Source organism: Danio rerio, chromosome 10 (genome assembly GCF_049306965.1).
Source record: "Danio rerio strain Tuebingen ecotype United States chromosome 10, GRCz12tu, whole genome shotgun sequence".
Classification (NCBI taxonomy): Eukaryota; Metazoa; Chordata; class Actinopteri; order Cypriniformes; family Danionidae; genus Danio; species Danio rerio.
Window position 1 is genome coordinate 45560330 of NC_133185.1, and position 22992 is coordinate 45583321.

A 22992-nucleotide genomic window follows, 5' to 3' on the forward strand; every position below is an offset into this window, starting at 1 on the left:
GTTAGTTGTGCACCTTTTTTACCGACCAACTTCTCGTGGAAAAAGCGTTTGACAGGTGGTAATTTTTGTGTAACTTATCTTTATTTATGATTTGTTTATGTCAGGTAGTTGAAACAGTTGGCTACAAATAATAAATTTTTTATGAATTAATTATTCATAAATTATTAATTCACCTCTGCCTATGACGACGATGCCATCGTCCATCGCGATGGTTAACATTACACATCGTACAATGCCAAATTGGTCGACATCGCCCAGCCCTAGAGATTTCTTTAGTTATATCGTTTCAGTTGTTTGGGGTGCAGTGACACCCAGCCAAATATTTTGCCGAACAGATCCGCCACTTTAACGCTCATAAACAATCATAGAGTACTCGTGCTACAGGAATTAGGAGGTTTGCTGAAGGTGCAGCTGTGGTGTAGTTAGGGGTTTGCGTCTTAAACTATCTATGACAGTTAGTGTTCATTAAACAGTAAGAATGATTGATAAACACATATGAAACAGTCCCTAATAAAATAATAATAATAATAATAATTTTGGCTAGTTTTAAAGAACAAAAATTATATTTACAAATATTAAGAAAATTAAGAGCAAACAACTCGTATTTCTATGGTAACCACCTGCACGCATTTGCCCTGTATTAGTGGCACGATTTAATTTTATCCGCAGCACTGCACACATGCGTTCGTTGATTGTAAACTAAGTTTTTATTCATTTTGCTGTAAAATAAAAAAACAAAACAAAAAGGGAAATGTAATTGTATTGTCAATAGGAAACAGATTTTTAGTGACTGTTATAATTTCTTAAACTGTAAAAAATTATTGAAGGGAGACAGCTGGAGAGCCACGTATTTTTGGTTGATGAGCCACATGTGGCTCACGAGCAATAGGTTCCCTACCACTGACCCAAACCACTGTAAAGGCTGTCCCTGGACACCTTTAAAATGTAAGCGCTTCATGAGAATAACATGATTGCTAGTGTCGAATGCAGCACTGAGGTCAAGAAAAACTAGTAAGGAGTAGAGCTGCACAATTAATCGTTAAAAGATCGCGATCTCGATTCGACCCCCTAGACGATCTTTATCCAGCATTTCTATGAATCTGCCAATCATATTTTCAAGTTCAGGAGAGAAGAAAAGGCGGCTGCACGAGTCTTTTCATTGTTTCACACTTGTTGCTCAGTGAAATGGACACCTCCAAATGATGTTGAATGAGTCACATACTGTATTTACAAGGTATAATTCACCTAAAAATGTTGTTTTTGTCTTATTATAATGATGTTTTCACGACCGGGAAATCACACATGACATGAGCAGCTGACCTTGAGCTGTTATCACAGAGAGGGCGCGCTCTTAATGATAGACGGGTGCACGCTTACTTTAGTGAACAGAACCTGCATATGTTGTGAGTAACAGGTAATACAGTTGTAAATAATATTCAGTTTGTGTCACAGAGTGATCGTTTGGGAGCCGCACGCGAAATGAAACCGAACGTGTACACTTCATTTAAATGATCATATCGCATTTTAGAGTTATGATTACGACAAGCATTTGATATGCTTTTTCTTTCATAGCGAACACACAGTTGTGCATAAGAATAAAGGTTTACAATGTTAGTATAACTACTCTAGCCTATATATTGTTGAATATAATCTGATAATGGCAAATGTCTGATTTTACCAGTGAATAAAATTGTCTAATATGACAGATTGCAAGCATATATCTCAAACATAATAATTCAACATCAGAATTATTATAAGTAGAATATAATTATTTATAGAAACCAGTAGACCTACACATAATATTATTATCGATGTTGTGCCATATGTTTGTTTTTACCATACCTTTATTTTACATCCACAGAATCGTGAGAAAATCGTGATATTTATTTTAAGCAAAAAAATCGCGATTCTCATTTTAGCCAGAATCGTGCCGCTCTAGTAAGGAGATGCAGCCTTAGTCAGCAGATAAGAGTAAATCATTGGTTATTTTCGCTAAAACGTTTTCAGTGATATGGCCTGAAACTTGACTGAAACACTTCAAGAACATTGTTCACCTGTAGAAAGTAGCATAATTGGGCACAAACAACTTTTTCTAATATTTTATATGTAAATGGAAAATTTGAAATTGGCCTATAATTAGCTTAGTTTCTGGGATCAAGTTGTGTCTCATTGTTAGGAAAAGGTGCCAGTCTTACAGTGCCGAATTCATGTTTCATTTTACATTGTGTGTCATATGCAGTCACCTTGGAACTCAGTGACTGGAGTTTATCATTTAAAAATTAGAAATATTTCTGTTACAAAAACATAGATTTATGTAACTTCAAAATAAAAGCCATTGTCCAACACCTTTGGATATAGCATAGGAGAGCCAGGATAAAATTTAAAACCACTCTATTCATCTGACAGAAGGACAAGTCTTACTCTTGACTATACCATGGGGTAGTTTTCATTTTTGTGGAAACTATTTCTTTAATACTGAATAGAATCATTCTCAAACATGGCTGGACTAAGAGTATTATATGTTTCTGTTTTCACTGTCATAAGTTTCATGACAGTAAGACATTTGTCCTTTCATGGTTAAAGCACTGAATACAAACACTATAAACATAAACACTTAGTAGTTAGATAATAGTTTGTTTTAATTGTACTGTTTTTACAATGACAGCACCTGGAGAAAATGTAGGAAAAATAAATATATCACAAATTGACTGAATCCATACCCTGAAAATTACCCGCCTGGTGTTTCTGTCAGCTTTTTCCTCTATAACTGGTGAGAACTGGGCATGTGATATACTATAATGAAATGTTCTTAGAATAAACTGAAATGCAATTGTGAATTAATTATTTAGTGGTGTATTATACAGTGACTGATCTGACAATGACGCTAGTTCCTTATTTCACAGACAAGGCTTCATGCCCTGCACTGACTGTGTTTCAGTCTCAACATGGACACCAGTATTTTTATTTATTTATTATTTATTTTTGATGAAGCATATTTATAAAAAAAGGACTTTTAAATGTTTTAATTGTACAATGACCTAATCCTGATTTAGTTTAAGCCCATGTCTGTGTAATCAGCCATAGATTGCTTTATACTCTTGATTTAGCCTTGCTTGTAAATTTGATCTGTTTGTGCACGTCTGTTATCAAGAATAAATGATTAAATATGTGATTGATAACAATGTTTGTTGCTTGCCAACAGTTTTCATGGATGTTTTAAACATTATTATGTGGGAGTAACACAAAGCAAGCTGAGCAATGCAACCCTCTTCACTATACCTAATTCACACAGTTAATGGATACCGCTGTCACACATCTTTGTTGGTTTAACAGCAGTAGGTCAACATCATAAGTTTACTTGAAGATCAATCTTACAAGTTGAAATAAGCGATGTGTGATATAAAATGAGTATTAAAAACTACAAATAGAAATCAAATATTACTTCTATATTAGCGACAGCATTAAAAGTAATTATAATTAATGTTCCGTAAAAATATTGATTAGAGAGGATGCCTGCTGAAATATTTTCAAAGTTAAAATGAGTTTAACTGTCTTTTTAAACCAGGGGTAAAACAAAGCATAAACCAGAGGATTCATACCCGAGTTAGAATACACAATCCATATTAAAACATTCAAAGCTGTGGAAGAGTTTACAGTTAGAGAACAGATATAGTAAGGAATATAGCAAAGCAGATAAACTAATACAATGATTCCTAAAGTCAAAGCAGCTTTACTCTCAGATTTCCTCTCCACTGAACCCTCCGTTACACATTTACCACCCTTCATCAGAGAGTTTATAACCTTCACTTGCTGATGAACAACATAGAAAATCCTCAAATATAAAGTGAAGATCAGAGTGCAAGGAAAAATAAAAGACACAAACAGATCAGTGAGTATCCAACTAAATGTTATCATGATTATACACTGTCCGTAACACACATCTGTTCTGTGTGAAGTGTCAAAATCTTGATTATTAATATTTATCAGGCCAGTAAGATAAGCTGAAAAGCAAACCCAGCTCAGACAGATACTCAAACAGAATGTTTTAGTCATGGTTATTTTCTGTGTGTACAGTAGAGGGTGACACACAGCCACATAACGATCAACAGCAATTAAAACTAAACTGCCAAGAGATGCTGAGAGAAGTAATGTAACAAAGAATAAATAGAGCCCACAGAAAGTGTCTCCAAAGTACCAACACGTCTCAATTAGTCTAAAGGCCTCTATAGGCATGACGAGTCCTATAAGCAGATCATTTACAGCCAGAGAGAGAATAATCATGTTGGTTGGAGTGTGAAGCTTCTTGAAGTGAGAGATGGAGATGATCACCAGCAGGTTCAGAAACACAGTCCATGCTGACAGCAATGACACAAGCAAATATATGATGTTATATTCATCACTTGAGCGATTTTCCTTCAAACATGATGAGTTGATGTCAGGAAAGCAGTATTGAGTCTCCTGATCCTCTGTCTCATAGGCCATGAGTGAGTCTCCTCCTGTTAGGTGTTTGTTCTGCTCTCCTTTCTGTTCTTTCATTTATACAGTGTCTGGATCAGACCAACCAACCCATATACCGCCCACTCTGATGTAATTGTTTTCTTTTTTTAACATTAGCTTTGAAATACAATCCAAATTCTGTTAGGTTTATGGTTTTCTGTTACAAGTTCAGCTCAAGAATGCTTTTAGTTGCTTTAATCAGTTGAAGAAAGTGCTACTGTAAATCTACAATTGATCTCATCTAAGTGAATCCCTTTGGCATAAATTTAATAATCTATCAATTATTGTGTCCTAATTGTCATGGAGTTTGATTTGTGACCCAAAGGTTGCATGTTCGAGTCTTTATACCAGCAGGGATTGTAGGTGAGATGTGGTATGGTAAATTTATACAAAGTCTCTCCTAACATTGTATCCCTCTATTTGCAGTTGTGAGATCTGCTGTGTACAGGATTTTGTTCCAATAAGTAGTACTTCTGTTTGTCTGAAATTAAAAGAAGGACATTGTTGGTAATTCAGTTTTCAATATCTTTAATACACTCAGTTAGCTCAGACAGTTCAGATGTCTCATCAGATTTTGTTAAAATGTATAATTGAGTATCAGCTGCATAGCAATGAAAGCTGATCCTGTGCTAGGGCTGGGCGATATGACCTAAAAATAATATCATGGTATTTTTCATCTTTTGAACGGTGACGGTATAATATCACGGTATAATAACTTTTTTTTTTTTTGGGTACATTTTGGGAGGAGTAGCCTGTCCTGTCCCTGTAGTATGTGAATAAAGTTAATATTTTTATAATATAATAAGTAATGGTAGGGCTGTGCGATTTATTTATTTATTTTTTCGTTTAATTCGAATTTACGTTTTAAGACGATTTAATTTTGAATTTAATCGTGAAATCAAAAATTTTTAATAAAAAAAAAAAAACATTAGATACATTATAATTGCACCAATGCGCTTTGGTTCACTCTATTACCTGGCTGCCTGTCTGGGTTTATTTATTTATTTGTTTATTTGGCAGGGACAGTGTAGATTAATTAGCATTTCTGCCAATGCACCAGAATTAGACCGAAGGCTATTTTTCATCTGTTGTCCCTTAACAACCTAAAAAAAACAATGCAAAAATTATACAATCAATCAAACATAGTTAAAAAGTACTAAAATAGACATGGTCATATAGATGTTAAAAGAGAATATTTACAAATTAAGCTAAAACACCAACATTTTGTAATAGAGATAAAAATAGTTGAAACACATTTAAACAACAGATCATTAAGATGGTGGGCACAAATGGAAACATGCTAGTTTCAGTTTAATTAGAATGATGACATGTCTGATTCTCTATTAAACAGGGTTTTAAATGTTTTTTGGATATATTTAATGAGGTTATATCTCTGATGCTGCCAAGGACAGAATTCCACTCCTGTGCAGCTGTAACTGAAAAGGCACCCTGACCAAAGGTACTTTACCGGAGTGGGACAATACAGTCTCCTCGGGCTGCCCCTCGTTTTGCTCTGTATGTGGTGTTCCTGATGTTTACAAACTGACTGAGAGGTGGGGATGACAGACCATGAATGTTTTTTTACAACAGGCAAATGTTTGGTTTTTAATCATGGTAGTGATGGACTGAACACAGAGACTGGACAGCCTAATTTAACCCAATGCATGAAGTTGTGGGCATGCATTGCAGAGCTGGTGCAAATACAATAAACGCTACTCCAGCACTGTCTGACGAGGGGCTTTACATTCAGACTAATGCAACAAGTAAAATTCTACATGACTTCACGCTTTACTAAGTGACGTCTGTGTGGATTGTCAAGACATAATACGTTATCAAGTCGATAAACTCGATCTCTCAACATGTATGAAGGACGTAAAAACCTGCCATGTGAAAAAATGCTGATCTTAGTTTGAAGCGCGCTGATCGGCTGAGATCAGGCTGGCTTCTGTATATATCATACACCCTATAGAGATCACATTATCTCAATAAACAACATGTAAATGTATAAATATTTTGATAAGTATTGTTAATGGAATATTTATAACAAAATGATCTTGCTTTTGGGTATATGCCGGCTTTGAGCTCTTTACGCACGCTCTCTCTCTCTCTTTCTCTTTCTTTCTCTTTCTCTCACCAACCGGCACATGAGATTCGCTGCATAACCAATATACACACACTACATACACTGGCAAGATAACAGGCGCTAAAATCCACGGGACTAGTTTTATTTTTTTACTTGTTCTTATTTTAAAATGCCTTTTAAAACCAGGTAACATAATCTCCCTCAGAGGTTTGGGAGTTTAATAACGTGGTGTGCAGTAACCAACACCGCCCTGAAAGTTTACAAACTGCATAGACTATAGGCCTACAGCTATAGTGTGTTATAAATTGCATGTTTTAAATCAGGGGTTTTCAAACTTTTTCAGCTGAGGACCCCTTTGTGTAGGGCGAATTCTTTTGGGGACCCCCCAAAAATAAAAATGACGCCACCCCCTCAAATTAACAACTGTACTTAATTTTTTTTATTGTATTATTCAATACATTTATATTATTATATATTATTCAATAAATTTATATTATTCATTATCTGGATTAATTTTTGTAAGATGTTAGTTGAGTTGACATGGTTTCAGTGTTTCAATCTATTGATCAAATCTTGATGCGCAGTACTCATTGTGGTCTTCTCTCACTGGATTATTCCATCAAGCCATATTTTGTGTACAAGTCGTCACTTTACACAGTTTTTATGCCATTTTTATGCTTTTTTTCAGCCTATGCACAGCTAGACTCTTCTGTATTTACCCTTACAGCTGAGAGTCTAAATGTATCTAAAGATTTAAAGCTTTAAAGTTTTAAAGAGTTTTGTCATTTATTAGCCTGTTAACAGTTAACTGTACTGTTGTAACTAGCAATACTACAATGGTGGCTGTAGTGGTTCAGTGTGTTCTGTTTATTTTTATTCCTTTTTTTTGTGCACATCATAGTTTACTCAGGTCGACAATCCTGACTTACACTGATAAAAAATAATTTCCTAAATGCAATCTAGAATTGGGTATTCAAGTTCAAAGAGCCACAAGTTTTACTTTGCATAATTTTAGAAGCTTTGCTGACTTTAAAATGTTCATACCAATTTGTTCTATTAATAATAATACTGAACATTACATTTAAATAAGTTACACAAACAAATATGGGAAAAAGTGGAACAAAAATGCATTTATATTCAGAGTATTAAAATTTGATCAGGTATGTTGAGCTCCATTAAATACAGAGCACTAATACATTTTAATATTTAATAATTATTAGCCCTATAACATAACACAAACAGATACATTAGAATTTTTAAAGGCTATAGTGGTTTTACTCAGGGTGTATACAATTTAGTTTTTTTAATCATTCAGTTATGAACCAATGTGAGTAAGAGGTCCACTGCAGAGCTCATCCAGCTGTCATTACCGTACGTTCACACCGAAAGCGGCGAGAGCGTCCAAGGTCGCTCTTGCCGCCCTGGTGACAACGCTCTCTGCCTTCAGCTCCTGCGGCGAGAGCGTCAAAACTCGCTACATTGATCTCATATTTAAAGGAGCCGTTGCAGCATATCAGTTACATTCCTGCAAAAAACATGTTTCTAGCGTGAAAATGTTGCGCACTTCTTATCAAATTCATACAACAATGGAAGATAAAGTTGCGTGTGGTGTGGCTTTGCTCTTTTTATCCAATATGTGTCCATACGTCTGAAATATCCTGAAGCAGCAGTACTGTTTTGTACTGTCACATCGCGTGAGATTCCCGCTTTTTTAAGATAAATTTATATAACATTAATGAACATCAGTAACTCGCCAGTAACTTATTTAATGTATGTTCCTGTAGGAAAAAATTGGAAATAATTGGAAATCCGGCGACCGCAATAATCAAACCCTTGGGAACAACTGTGGTCGGAACCAAAGTTCACAGGTCTGTGTTCTCTGAACTGCTATCAAGCGATGGACGTCTTCATTCTGATTGCTTGCCGCCGAACCGCGTCATAGCTCATTACCATAAAGTTGACTTCATTTCAACTCTCCTCGACGCTCACGCCGGCGAAGACGCGCCGCGCTGCTCATCGCCGCTTATCGCCGCGTATCGCCGCCGGCTCTCATTGAAAATGAATGACTTCCGGCTACTTTGACGCTCTCGCCGCTTTCGGTGTGAACGTACGGTTAGTGTAACAGGAGTGAAACTGAGAACTGGCTGATGTGAAGACAGCTCCATTCATTGTTATTGCAGCACTTTTTGCTTTACAATTTTAATATGTATGTGCAATGTTGTATATGTATATGAGGTGCAATGTTGTGCCGTGTCTTTAAAATGCTATTTGTTCCCTATGAGTGAAGCCTGCGCAGAGGCGCGCACTCCGCAGCACCTCGGTTACTTAGGAACGCAAGCCATAAACAGGGTAGTGCTTTCAGCCACCGATAATGTTCTTATTGATCATGTATTTTAACTGAAATATAGTCAGTCAAACCTGAGCATTCATTTAGTTGTTTAGCGTAAAAGAGGTAAGCGTAAGTGAAAGCTAAACGCCGTCAGGTGCAGCAGACAAGCGCCAAAAATCACCGTCAGGAAGCGCCTGGCCAGAAGCGCTTATTCAATAAAAGTCCCCGTCCACGGAGGCGGGCCGCTGCGCTTCTTTTCCTGTGTCACGAAAGTGTCAACTGCATTTAAATGACATAAGCATAAAGCTTCATTTTTGCAGTACTTTTGAGCTCAAATTATAATAAAAATATATTAACCTTCAGAATGATGCGAGACACAAAATTCATCCATGTGGGCTCATTGATCTAAAATTTCTTTGCGGCCCCCCTAGCGCCATCTGGCGGCCCCCCAAGGGGCCCCGGACCCCAGTTTGAAAACCCCTGTTTTAAATGACAGGGAGACATGCTACATTTAGTTTTTATTGTAAAATATAAATAGTTACCCAATACACAGTGAAATAATAATTTTTGAATGGCTTGTATATTGGCGGCGTGGCTATATAGCCGTTAAGCTTTGAGATGATGGTCGCGTGATTTTTAAAATGAGAGTATGCATTGCGTAATTGTGGCTATTGATCTTATCTACCCACGACCCACCCATAATTAAATATCGAGTAGCTGACATTTTGATTATCTGACCAGCAGATTAAGGACAGGACTCGTGAATATGAAAGAATCGCACATAACAGGGTTTTATGCGTCCCCAATATGCAATGCCTAGAGAGTGACTCCATAAGGTAACATACTGTACACTGCACACCCTTGTGTAACGTGTGAAGTCGTGGACACATACTGTAAGCGCAAGGATAACTTATCCTTTAAATGTCCATGCTTAATCATTAATAGATAAGGTCTGGATTCGCAGGGTTATCAACAATGTGTGCGCCTTTATTATTATTATTATTATTATAACTAGGTGAGGTTTGCAAACCTGTGTACTTTTCACTCTTCGGCCGTTTGCATTCCCGTTGGTCACAAAAGCTCCCTGCCATCTGACAGCGGAAAGCCTTGAGTGATTGACAGATAGGCTAATATAATCCAATACAGTAGCAGGGAAGAGCAATTGAGCACGTTTTTTGAAAAAAATCAAAACAGGTCGCGCTACAACCATTATATGCATTATATGTTTATGATATATATGTTCATATCATTGCAATGCTCCCAAAAATATTATGAGGTCGCATAGATTAAATTTCGTCCGCATTTGATTTATTTCGATATTGATGGTATTAGAAAACCCATGTTGCGGCGCAATGTCAATCCAGTGTACCGCCCACCACTATCCTGTGCCTCCTAATAATGTCTCCCAGGGTTAGCATGAATATTGTAAACAGAAAGGGCCTAAAACTGATCTATATACTGTATACTAGCCTGACTTGTGAATGCTGTCCATTTATATTCACAAACTCATTACGGTCATGACCCAGGGGTCGGGACCTTTTTTCAGCAAAGAGCCATTTCTGATATGTTTGGCAAATGCCTTTTTTTAATGATCCATTGTGGTATATATACACCACAATATATACTAATATTATAATACAGGTTTAAACAAAACTTTTATTTATGTAAACAAATATGAAGCATCACATGTTGAGCAAAACCATGAATGAAGAAAGAACAATTTATTTTTAGATTTTTTTTTCTAGAACACATAATAAATTTACTACTTTATATAATACAGACAGTTTCAAAGGCGTGAGCCAGATACATTTTAAATATGCAAATATGGGCTATGTCATTCAAAAGAGATGTGTACTGACAACACAATCTCACTGCAATTCGTAACTTTTTCATTTAGTGGCTAATTCGTATGAATTCGTATGATCTAATTCGTACAATTTAGTACGATTTGCTCATCCCCCAATGACGGTTGGGGTTAGGGGTGGGGTCAGGTCCCACGCCTCCTTTTTAAAATCGTACCATTTCGTACGACTGAACTCGTACGAATTCGTACGAATTAGCCACTAAACTGGCAAAATGTAAAATACTTACGTTTTCTCGTGAGATCAGGCTGGTACTGACAGTGTTCAGTCTGAACGTGGACACCTGCATTTTTTAAAGGCATTTCAGCATTTTAAAGGCATTTCAATTCAATTCATCTTTATTTGTATAGCGCTTTTACAATGTAGATTGTGTCAAAGCAGCTTCACATAAATGGTCATAGTAACTGGAACAGTGTAGTTCAGTTTTTAGTGTTAAATTTCAGCATTTAATCCCAAAATTTAGCTGTAAAGTAAAAATATGTATAGTATATATTAAACAGTTGATTAGTTATAGCATTTGTGTACCATTTATTTGTTCTCAAGAAAAGTCAAATAATGATAACATTTGGGGATATTTTTTATGTTTATCCTGATGCTGTTTCAAGTTTAATATAGAAAATTTCACATTTTGAGTTTTACCACTTTTGGGTTTAAAACACTAAAAAGCAGACATGAAGCTGTGTTCTGAATCAGGTTTATTCTTACTCTTTTGAATGTCTACTAATAGAGCTTTGCAGTAGTCCATTCTTGAAATCATAAGAGCTTGAAGTAGTTTTACTGTGTTTTCTAATAGAAAGGGTCTGCTTTGACCAATGTTGTGATTATGAAGCACAAACCTGAATGACCAGGTTAATGCTCAGCTGATCTTCAAGCTGAACTTCATTCTCTATCTATGACAGTGATTTGTTGTGAACATTTATAAGCTTTTCTTTATCCTGGATGACATTTACAGTAGATTCATGTCTACATTTTTTATTTAGCATTATTTTACTGCTGGTTTAGAGTATCAGTTAAATACAGCATGTCTAAATCACAAGTATCCTCTCTGCTCATGATCATCATCACTCTTGATTTATATTTGATGAGTTTTAATAGTCAAACTAGTAGAAACACACATTAAAGTAACTGACATTATATAGATATAAATTTACTCTATTGAGATGTGTAATGCAACAATAATGTAACAAAGGAAATAGTTAATGAAATAAGGGTTCATAAAAAACCCTTATTTTACCCATAAAATAACCCTTATTTTACCCATAAAATAAGGGTAGTTATGCATATTATATATATTATTATATGGGATAAATCATAAAGCAAAGATGAGCCCCACACAACCCCCACACCAAACCAGATTCACAGTTAATAACAGGTACAATTGTCACTCATCTTGACCGTGTTCACGGCAGTACATCATACGTTACTTAAACATTGAAATTACCGGTTAAAATAAGCTATGTGTAATATAACATGGGTAGTGAACGTTACAAAGTGAAATCAAAAATTAATTTTATATTAGTGACAGCTTTAATTATAATTAATTTTGTGTAAAGATATTGATCAGAGAGGATGCTGGCTGAAATATGTTCAGAGTTAAGATGAGTTTAGCTGTCTTTTTAAACCAGGTGTAAAATAAAGCATAAACCAGAGGATTCACACCAGAGTTAGCATACAAAAACCATACTATAACATTTAGAGCTGTGGAGGAGTTTACAGTTAGAGAACAGATACAATATGGAATATAGCAAAGCAGATAAACAGTCACAATGATTCCTAAAGTCAGAGCAGCTTTACTCTCAGATTTCCTCTTCACTGAACCCTCTTTTACACATTTATCACGCTTCATCAGAGAGTTTATAACCTTCACTTGCTGATGAACGACATAGAAAATCCTCAAATAAAACATCATGATCAGAGTGCAAGGAAAAATAAAAGACATGAACAGATCAGTGATGATCCAGCTAAAACTTATCATTAAGAAACACTCTCCATAACAATAAGCTGTTCTGTGTGGAGTGTCAAAATCTCTATTTTTAATTACAAAGGTAATGCAGTAAGCTGATAAGCAAAACCAGTTTAGACAGATACTCATCAACATGTTAGTGATGGTTATTTTCTGTGGATACAGTAAAGGGTGACACACAGCCACATAACGATCAACAGCAATTAAAAGTAAATTCCCAACAGATGCTGAGAGAAGTATTGACACAAATAATAAATAGAGTCCACAGAAAGTGTCTCCAAAATACCAACACGTCTCAATCAGTCTGATGGCCTCTACAGGCATGGCGAGTCCAATAAACAGATCATTTACAGCCAGAGAGAGAATAATCATGTTGGTTGGAGTGTGAAGCTTCTTGAAGTGAGAGATGGAGATGATCACCAGCAGGTTCAGAAACACAGTCCATGCTGACAGCAACGATACAAACACATATATGGTGATATATCCATGACTTAAGCTTCTCCTCTTGACACATGATGAGTTGATGTCAGGAAAGCAGTATTGAGTCTCCTGATCCTCTGTCTCGAAGGCCATGAGTGAGTCTCCTCCTGTTAGGAGTTTGTTCTGCTCTCCTTTCTGTCCTTTCATTTATACAGTGTCTGGATCAGACCAGCCAACCCATTTACCGCCCACTCTGATGTAATCTATATAAAAAAAAAAATCAGTTTTCTTTTTCTGCATCACCATTTCTTCTGTCCAGCTTATGGTTTTCTGCTGCTGAGTTTAGTTGCTTTAATCAGCTGCTGTACATTTTTTAATCCAGAGTGAAATCCAAAGTGAAAAACATTGGTGTCATTGAATCAATTGTTTCAATCAATGTTGTTGGTCTGTCAGGGAGCAGTTGTGGCCTTATGGTCAATGAGTTTTGGTTGTTCACAAAAGATTGCAAAAGTCCTGATACCAGCAAGAATTTTAGGTAAGGTATTGTATGGTACGGTAAATTCATACTTGTTATGTCTTTACTTTCCGTTTTTTGTAATAAATTATTAGTATTTTTTTATTTAGTTTTGTGATTTTTATTCATTTATTTATCTATTTATTCATTTTTATTTTTATAGATTTTTAATAGATTTTTAAAGAACACTATTAAAGTGGATGTTCATGGAAATCATTGGATTTAAATTTTAAAAATTGCAAAATACAGTCAAGTGTGTGCAGTTTATCGAAAATTCGATTTCGATTTTGGCTTCTAACGATTATGAAAAATCATTATTCGAGATAAACGATTATTGCATCATATACCGCCCCTTTCCAGTTGTACACATTTGTTGCTCTTCAAAATTCAAAGTGAAAATGACTAAAAGCATGTGCTGGAACGTTTGCTGCACAGGATGCGCATGTTCATTGATTTACATTTGAATCATGTTTTTAAAAGCACGAATGAGACTGCATGCTGCAGCTGTGTATGTGCGGCACACACGCTCAGAGATGAGCAGTGCACACACATCTAAAGTCATCGGTCACACTTTACAATAAGGTTCATTAGTTAATGTTAATTAATGCATTTACTAACATGAACAAACATTGAACAATACATTTACTACTGTAATTGTTCATGTTAGTTAAGGTTAGTTAATGAAAATACAATAGTTCATTGTTAGTTCATGTTAACTCATGGTGTATTAACTAATGTTAACAGGCATAGACTTTGATGTTAGTAATGCATTAGTAAATGTTCAATTATGATTAATAAATGTTGTACATGTGTTGTTCATGATTAGTTCATGTTAGTAAATGCATTAACTAATGAACCTTATTGTAAAGTGTTACCCCCTTATTTGTGTAATAAACAAACGAGTTGAGAGTCAAAAGACACGTGAAAGAGCCAATAAAACCATTAAAGTGACAGCGCGCAATAATCCTGCTGCAGCCTGTTTTCATCATTAATCAAACAACAAAAGGAAAAATCCCTCACTGCTAGTAGCTGAAGTTTTATTCTTGCAGTGAAGATGCTTAAAGCAGTTCGTTTCATGTTTTTATTCTATTGTATTTATTTCCTTTTCCTTATTTACTTTGAGGAAAATAACTGCATATATGCAGTTGAAGTCAGAATTATTAGCCCTCCGGAATTATTAGTGACCCCTTTCCCCCAAATTTCTGTTTAATGGGAAGATTTTTTTTCAACACATTTCTAAACATAATACTTTTAATAACTCATTTCTAATAACTTATTTTCTTTTATCTTTGCCATGATGACAGCACATAATATTTTACTATATATTTTTCAAAATACAAGCATTCAGATTTAATTGATTAATGCCTATATGTTTATATGTTCCTTAGCATCGTGGCCACCTCCAAATGGTGTTGAAAAAGTCACATACTATATTTATAAGATATAATTCACCCCAAAAAATAATTTCTTGCTTATTGTAATGTGTTCACGGATGTGGAATTACACTTAAGCCTGTGATGAATACCAATTAAATACCATTTTATGTACCATTTAATGTCATACTATTGAAAGCAGCAGAAGATCTTCGCCTCAGCAGTTCATCTCAGATCTTAAAAATAAAGTAACAGCAGACAATGTGAAAATGAAAGTCAGAACTGTGACTCGGTGCAAACCATCAAAATCCATCACTTAGCAGCCTATTAATAATCATAAAGAGGTTTAATATGCTGTATATATTCAGTAGATTAAAAGCCTTAACCATTTCATTGGGAGTGCAGTGGCTGGTATTTAAATGTTCGGGCCATGTCACATCTTTTTGGTGCAGACAGAAAAATTGCTTGTCGCTGGAATCTTGTCACATCCCGTGTCACGTCTCGAATACATAAGTTGTATTCATCAGTTATTTATTGTTCTAATCACAATGTGAATGCAGTCACTTCAAAACAGGAGTTTATCATTTAAAAATTAATAACAAAAACACACAGATTTATGGAAACTTCAAAATAAAAGCTTTCAAATGTCCAACACCTTTATACAGCATGGAAGAGCTATGATAAATTTAAAAAATACTAAAAGTAATAAAATAATAAAAGTCTTACTCTTGACTAAATTATGAGGTAGTTTTCATTTTTGTGTGAGCTATTCCTTTAATCCTGAATAAAACCGTTCTCAAACATGGCTGGAATAAGAGTATTATATGTTTCTGTTTTCACTGTCGTAAGTTTCATGTCAGTACATTTGTCCTGTCATGGTTAAAGCACTGACGACAAAACACTATAAACATAAACACTTAGTAGTTAGATAATAGTTTGCTTTTATTTGTACTGTTTTTACAATGATAGTAGGCTATAAAAAATGTAGGATAATAAATAAATAAATAAATATATCACTGTTTAACTGACTGACTGAATCCATGCCCTGAAAACTTCAATAAGTGGTTTTATGTTTAATAACAGTATTTGTTGCTTGCAAACACAGTTTTCATAAATGTTTTGAGTATAATTATGTGGGAGTAAACACAAAGTAATCTCAGCCACAAAACCCCCCATCTCCATACCTTATTTACAGTTGATAATGAATACCACTGTCATACTTCTTTATCTTGTTTTCACAGAAGTAGGCCTACGTCATAAGTTTACTTGAAGATCAAGCTTACAGGTTGTAATAAGCTGTGTGTGACATAACATGAGTAGTGAGAATTACAAATAGAAATCAAATATTATTTCTATATTAGTGCCCGCTTTGGAAGTAATTATAATTAATCTTGTAAAAAAATATTGATCAGAGAAGATGCCGGCTGAAATATTTTTAGAGTTAAAATGAGTTTAGCTGTCTTTTTAAACCAGGGGTAAAATAAAGCATAAACCAGAGGATTCAGACCGGAGCTAGCATGTACCCCAAATATTAAAACATTTATAGCTGTGTAAGAGTTGACAGTGAGAGAACAGATGTAATAAGGAATCCAGCAAAGCAGAAAAACTGACACAATGATTCCTAAAGTCAGAGCAGCTTTACTCTCAGATTTCCTCTTCACTGAACCCTCCGTTACACATTTACCAGCCTTCATCAGAGAGTTTATAACCTTCACTTGCTGATGAACCACATAGAAAATCCTCAAATATAAAGTGATGATCAGCAAACAAGGAAAAATAAAAGACATGAACAGATCAATGATTAAGCAACTAAAACTTATTATCATTAAACACTGTCCATAACACACATCTGTTCTGTGTGAAGTGTCAAAACTTCCATTATTAATTATAAAGGTAATGCAGTAAGCTGAAAAGCAAACCCAGCTCAGACAGATACTCTTTAACATGTTAGTGATTGTTATTTTCTGTGGGTACAGTAGAGGGTGACACACAGCTACATAACGATCAACAGCGATTATAACTAAATTACCAAGCGATGCTGCCAGAAGTAATGACACAAATAATAAATAAAGTCCACAGAAAGTGTCTCCAAAATACCAGCAAGTCTCAATCTGTCTGATAGCCTCTATAGGTATGATGAGTCCAATAAACAGATCATTTACAGCCAGAGAGAGAATAATCATGTTGGTTGGAGTGTGAAGCTTCTTGAAGTGAGAGATGGAGATGATCACCAGCAGGTTCAGAAACACAGTCCATGCTGACAGCAATGACACAAACACATATATGATGATATATCCATGACTTGCGCTTCTCTCCTTGACACATGATGAGTTTATGGCAGGAAAGCAGTATTGAGTCTCCTGATCCTCTGTCTCATAGGCCATGAGTGAGTCTCCTCCTGTTAGGAGTTTGTTCTGCTCTCCTTTCTGTCCTTTCATTTATACAATGTCTGCATCAGGCAGACCAACCCATTTACCGCCCACTCTGATGTAATCTATCAAAAAAACCAAAAACATTTTGCATCATCTTTGAAATGCAAGCCATTTCTTCTGTTCAGCTTATGGTTTACTGCTGCTGTTGAAAAGTAAAGTTCAGCTCAACAATGACTTTAGTTGCTTTAATCAGCTGCTGTACATTTTTTAATCCAGAGTGAAATCCAAAGTGAAAAACATTGGTGTCATTTCATCAATTGTTTCAATCAATGTTGTTGGTCTGTCAGGGGGCAGTTGTGGCCTAATAGTCAATGAGTTTGGATTGTTTCCCAAAGGTTGCAAGAGTCTTGATACCAGCAAGGATTGTAGGTGAGGTATTGTTTGTAGGGCTGTGACGGTCACTGTGACAACCGCATCACCGTGGTGGTCAGTTGCCACCGCGGTTGTCTATTGTTACCGGCGGTAGTATTTGACGTCACGCACTTTAAAACACAAATTGCCGTTATGTTGCCAAGTATTACATTTCTGTTAGAATATAACATTAGGCACGATTCAGCAAGTTCAAGTTCAACCATGAATCTTGTTGGAAAATGAAGTTTTACATCTGGGAACATTTTGGATTCGTGTTGACCGAGAAAGGTAAACCAATTAATTTGGATTAAGCTTTTTGTAGGGTTTGTTTTTTTAAAAAAGAAAAGTGTTAAAAAGTGGTGAAGTGTGGTTTAATATTCACTGCTCAGCATCCAAACACTGAAGAGCAAATCCATCAATGCGCTGCTCCACGGGTCCCGAACCATGCAAGCTAGTGGCGATTGACGGCGGCGAGGGAAAAAAAAGCCATGTAGGCTATAATCAACTCCTGTCTTCTGAACTCAAACGCCCAGCTAGTCAGCCAGGTATCGCAGAGGCATTTCCAAAAATGGCCAGATACAAAAGAGAAAGTGATAAATGGAAGACATTGAGAAATGGAGCAACATATTTAGTAACTTAGTTAAGAACGCGCAGCACCGCAGTGTAGACAAACCTGCTTTCCGAGAAATGCGGGTGGCGGAGCAATGAAGCAAGAAACCCTCTCTTGCACGGTTTTGAAAATGTATCTGTGCATTTGTTCTACAAGCACACCGTCTGAACGTGTATTGCTGGAAACATTATAACCCCAATTAGGTCTTCACTTAAACCGGACAAAGTCAACACGTTAGTTTTTCTGGCAAAGACTTTAAAATATAAATAGATGACAAAAAGGTAGACAGAACCTACACTGTTTTTTTAAACATCTGACTTGTTAATATTTATATTATTACTGATTAGTAAAGTGCCATTTAGACTATTTGTGAAGTTCTTAAAAATGTAAAGTTTAATTATTGTTATAGGATTTTAAGCAGTTCAAGTTATTTAATATTTAATATTATTTAATATTATTATTAATTATTATTATTATTAATATTTAATATTAATAATATTTAATATTATAATATTATTTAAAAGCAGTATTGTGTTGTTTTATTAACAAAAGTTCAAAAATAAAAACGTACGTTTATACGAATGTTTTATTAATTAATATTTAAAGGGTCACGAAACACCAAAACACATTTTTTGAGCTGTTGACAGTCGTATATGTGTCCCACACTGCTAAAAACACTATTAGGACACCTATATTTCACTAAAAAGTGTAAATTGGTTGTTTTTGCGTTATTTCAAGCAAATTCGTACTTCCGGTTTGAAACTAATTTTTGAAGCTGCGTCACGGCCATGACATAATAGCGTGTATTCCAGCGTGCAGACTGGACGTCTGTGCCAGAGTGAGTCTTATTACGTCTTACAGTGTGTTGCATTAATGCATGAGTAAAGCTTGGTTCAAACCAATCAGCGCGCTCTATTGTGCAACTTCATTAATATTCATTACTGTCAGTGTTTACACGACACAGACGCCACGTTGTGTTGGCAAAACAAGCGTGAAGTGTTGCTTTTATAGTTTGCTGCAGTGAAGTTTTGTTTTCATTTTCTCTCTGTGAGAGCGCAGCTGGAGTCACGCTTGGATTAACAGTGTACGCAACGCTCGGCAACAATAACTTACGTGTCTTAGGAGGATTATTGTTTACCTGAGAGCTGTTCTCATCTGCAAACGCTGAGATCCGGATTCGCTTTAGTCTCCTCTTAATAAAGATTCTAGTTGCTGGTGATTGTCCTGTCTCTACAGATTTGGTTAGTGAGAGACCAGTGCTCTTTGTTTATTCAGTTTGTTCGTATCGAACAAACTATTGCACCGAGTGTAAACATGTTAGCACTACAACCAAACTTTAACCACGTGTAGGATTTTCACCGCATTTTGTGACCGGAATAACACACGCGGCTTTCTGACGCTACCTGCCGTGTGCATCTAAGTTTGCGGGAAATGCTGAGGGTTTTTTTTCTCTCATTCGCCGTGTGGTATCAAACATTGCATGAAAAATACACGCTTAGAGCAGCTCCTCGAATCAAATATCTGGTTTGTCGTGAGGGACATGAATGAATTCCCTGAATGAAAGAGCCAAACTGCAGTAAAAGTCCAACATTTATTAATTTGGCAAATAATTCGACCACAGATGTCCATGTAAACACAGTCACTTTGTCCACTGTGTGTGTGTATTTTGGCTCTGAAACTCAGCGCGCCCAAATAGACACTCCCACACAATGCCTCTTTTCTTTCTCCGACACTTTTCTGACTTTTTCCAAAGTAGAGGTGTGAAAACACCCTGCTGAAATGAGGGGGTTTCATGGCCGTTTAATTAAGTTATAAGTTATTCTTTAATTTTTACATAAAAGGTAAATTAACTTAGGTAGGCTACCATATTTGTTGGTGGTACAGGAGGAACATTTTTGCCAGTGAATAGTGTTCTCACCACTTAAATAAATAGATAAATAAAAAACTTGCGAAAAGGATGCAACAAAAAAATGCAAGCTCTTAATCATTCTTCATAATCGAATTCGTACATGCAATAAACCTATATTGCGCCGACAAGAACAAGCTCTAAAACAAAGTCTAGAGAGAGAAGAGTAATTAATATGTTTATATAATATTAGTTAATCATAGATGATCATAAACACGAACTGTGTTGTATGATAAACGCCTTCACAATGTCGTGTCTATGATTTTTTCTGAAGAACAGATAATCCATGTTATCGCCGTTTGCCCAGCCAGGTTTTTATCAGTTTTTTTTTTTCTTCTCGCTACAAACAATCAAGTATGGCTATTCACCTTATTCTTCATCGACGAGCAGGCGCAGCCATTTGAATCTTCATGGCTCGAGACTTCCGGTTTCATTCACTTCCATTCATCTTTAGATATTAAAAACGGCTCGTTTCGCTGTTTGATGTTGCAAACTGATATTTTTTTATTATATTATTCTACTTGGTCTGTATAGTCATGCAAACATTTGTTTGTAGAGCAAGTAGTTTGAAAGTTTTTTGCTGTTTATTATTCCTAGTCATTTCTCCCATAGGCGACTAAATTGGAAGTTCTGAAACAATTGCGAAAACAGGCACACTTCCGCATTTCAGAATAAGGTCGATAGCAGGCCCGGCGCTAAATTGTCATAACTGAGGGGGCATTTTAATGCCATATTTGGGGCACTTTGTGATTTCGGTCTCTCTTGTTAATTTCATTTAGGCTATTTATTCACTTATTTATTGCTTAGCATTACTGCCTAAGTTACTTACTTAAGGTAGAATTATACTCTTAATAATAACAATAGTATGCAATTTCACTATTAGATTTCATCAAAGAAGGTTATGCAACAATGCCGTTTATTAGTGCAGACGAATTATGGCTTCGGCATCAGACCAGTGGTTTAAATTAAATGCAATATACCGGTTTCAGTTATGACCCTGTAAACTTGACTTGGCACGGCAGGCTGATCATCTTTAAACTCAAAAGGCATTTTTAAGTGCCCTAACTTGAGACTGCTGCTGCATAATCGGATGTTTCTTATTACAACTGTTAGTGATCCTAAATTGAAAGCAAACATTAAAAAGGGTTTTGTGTTTTATCAATTGTAACGCTTATTAGTTTTAATAATGAATATAATAAATTATAATATTGATTATAGTGTAGAATACTGTGCTGTGTCCAACAAAAAGATGTTTATTAGGGTAATAGACCTAATCCCTAACTGAAAAACGAATGTGAAAATGACAGGCAGTTGCGTCGCTGCTAAAATTTATTTAAGGACATTTAATAATTTCTTTTGCGTTTTTTCCCCTTTAGAGATCAAGAGAGTTGTATTTAAAGAATTAGTTAACTAAAACATAAATTAAATGTCCAGTTCTTTCCCGTGTGAGTTTAGTGCGCCTCCGCGTGCTAAATCAATATTTTGATTTAGTGCTAATATCAATATTTTGTCCCAACCCTATTTTTTTTATAAATCTATCAAAGCTTATATAAAGATTACTATGTATGTGGGACTCTTATTTTGAAAGCAGACGCAGCGAAGTCTAATCCAACCATACATATTTTTTTTTCTATGTGTGTTAAGCAATGACTCTGAGGAATTGCTTTAGAGATTGAGAGAAAGCTAGATGCGGGGTATACAGGTTAGACATTTATTCAGCGCCACCTCAAAGAGGCGTAAAGGTATGTTTAATTGTATATTTTGTTAATTTATTGTGAAATTTGCCATAAATTTTTGTCATTTGAGGTAACAAGCACATGTACACTGCCTAGTATATGGCGACGCGGTGGTGCAGTAGGTAGTACTGTCGTCTCACAGCAAGGTCACTGGTTCGAGCCTAGGCTAGGTCAGTTGGCGTTTCTGTGTGGAGTTTGCAAGTTTTCCCTGCGTTCGTGTGGGTTACCTCCGGGTGCTCCGGTTTCCAAAGACATGCAGTACAGGTGAATTGGGTAAGCTAAATTGTACCAAATTGTATGTGTGTAAATGAGTGTGAATGGATGTTTCCCAGTGATGTGTTGAAATATTTTTTTTACCCGAGAGCTTTTCTCATCTGGAAATGGTGACATACAGATTTGTTGCTCATGTCCTTATAATTAAGACGCTGCTCCAGTTGTTGTTGATTGTTCTGTCTCTATAGATTTGGTAAGTGAGCGACCAGTAGTCTTTGTTTATTCAGAGGCAAAGTTAGTTTGTACTCTTTCAGTTTTTAAAGACAGACCTTATTCAAATGATTTCTTAGTTAATAAAATTTTACCATATGTTATTAACACTACAATATTTTGGACTGAAAGATCTGATGTAAATGCTGCTCTATGAGTGTAAACATGTAAGGACCACCATCAAACTTACCATTGTGTAGGATTTTCGCCGCATTTTGTGACAGGAATAACAAACACGGCTTTCTGACACTACCGAGTGCATCTAAGTTACAGAGAAATGCAGAGGTTTTTTTCTCTCATTCGCCGTACGTTATCAAACATTGCAGGAAAGATACACGCAGCTCCTCAACTCAAATATCTCATTTGTCACGAGGGGCATGAATAAAATTCCTGAATGAAAGAGCCAAACTGTAGTTAAAGTCCACCATTTAAT

General features: G+C 35.7%; 3 protein-coding genes across 3 annotated transcripts; all 3 read right to left on the minus strand.

Moving 5' to 3' along the window:
- Positions 1-3477: 3477 nt before the first annotated feature.
- Positions 3478-6352, minus strand: taar20b (trace amine associated receptor 20b). Its single transcript, XM_017358087.4, has one exon. The coding sequence runs from the start codon at positions 4534-4536 to the stop codon at positions 3478-3480; it is 1059 nt and encodes a 352-aa protein (XP_017213576.3). The 5' UTR covers positions 4537-6352.
- Positions 6353-9333: 2981 nt separating this feature from the next.
- Positions 9334-13394, minus strand: LOC141376453 (trace amine-associated receptor 13c-like). The gene has a single exon (XM_073915192.1). It carries the CDS (start codon positions 13359-13361, stop codon positions 12309-12311), a length of 1053 nt encoding a protein of 350 aa, XP_073771293.1. The 5' UTR covers positions 13362-13394; the 3' UTR covers positions 9334-12308.
- A 2915-nt stretch (positions 13395-16309) lies between these two features.
- Positions 16310-18398, minus strand: LOC141376452 (trace amine-associated receptor 13c-like). Its single transcript, XM_073915191.1, has one exon. It carries the CDS (start codon positions 17477-17479, stop codon positions 16427-16429), a length of 1053 nt encoding a protein of 350 aa, XP_073771292.1. The 5' UTR covers positions 17480-18398; the 3' UTR covers positions 16310-16426.
- Between the last annotated feature and the right edge of the window lie 4594 nt (positions 18399-22992).

Excerpts from the sequence above, each read along its gene's own strand:
- taar20b (XM_017358087.4), bottom strand. The coding sequence starts at position 4,536 with ATGAAAGAACAGAAAGGAGAGCAGAACAAACACCTAACAGGAGGAGAC.
- LOC141376453 (XM_073915192.1), bottom strand. The coding sequence starts at position 13,361 with ATGAAAGGACAGAAAGGAGAGCAGAACAAACTCCTAACAGGAGGAGAC.
- LOC141376452 (XM_073915191.1), bottom strand. The coding sequence starts at position 17,479 with ATGAAAGGACAGAAAGGAGAGCAGAACAAACTCCTAACAGGAGGAGAC.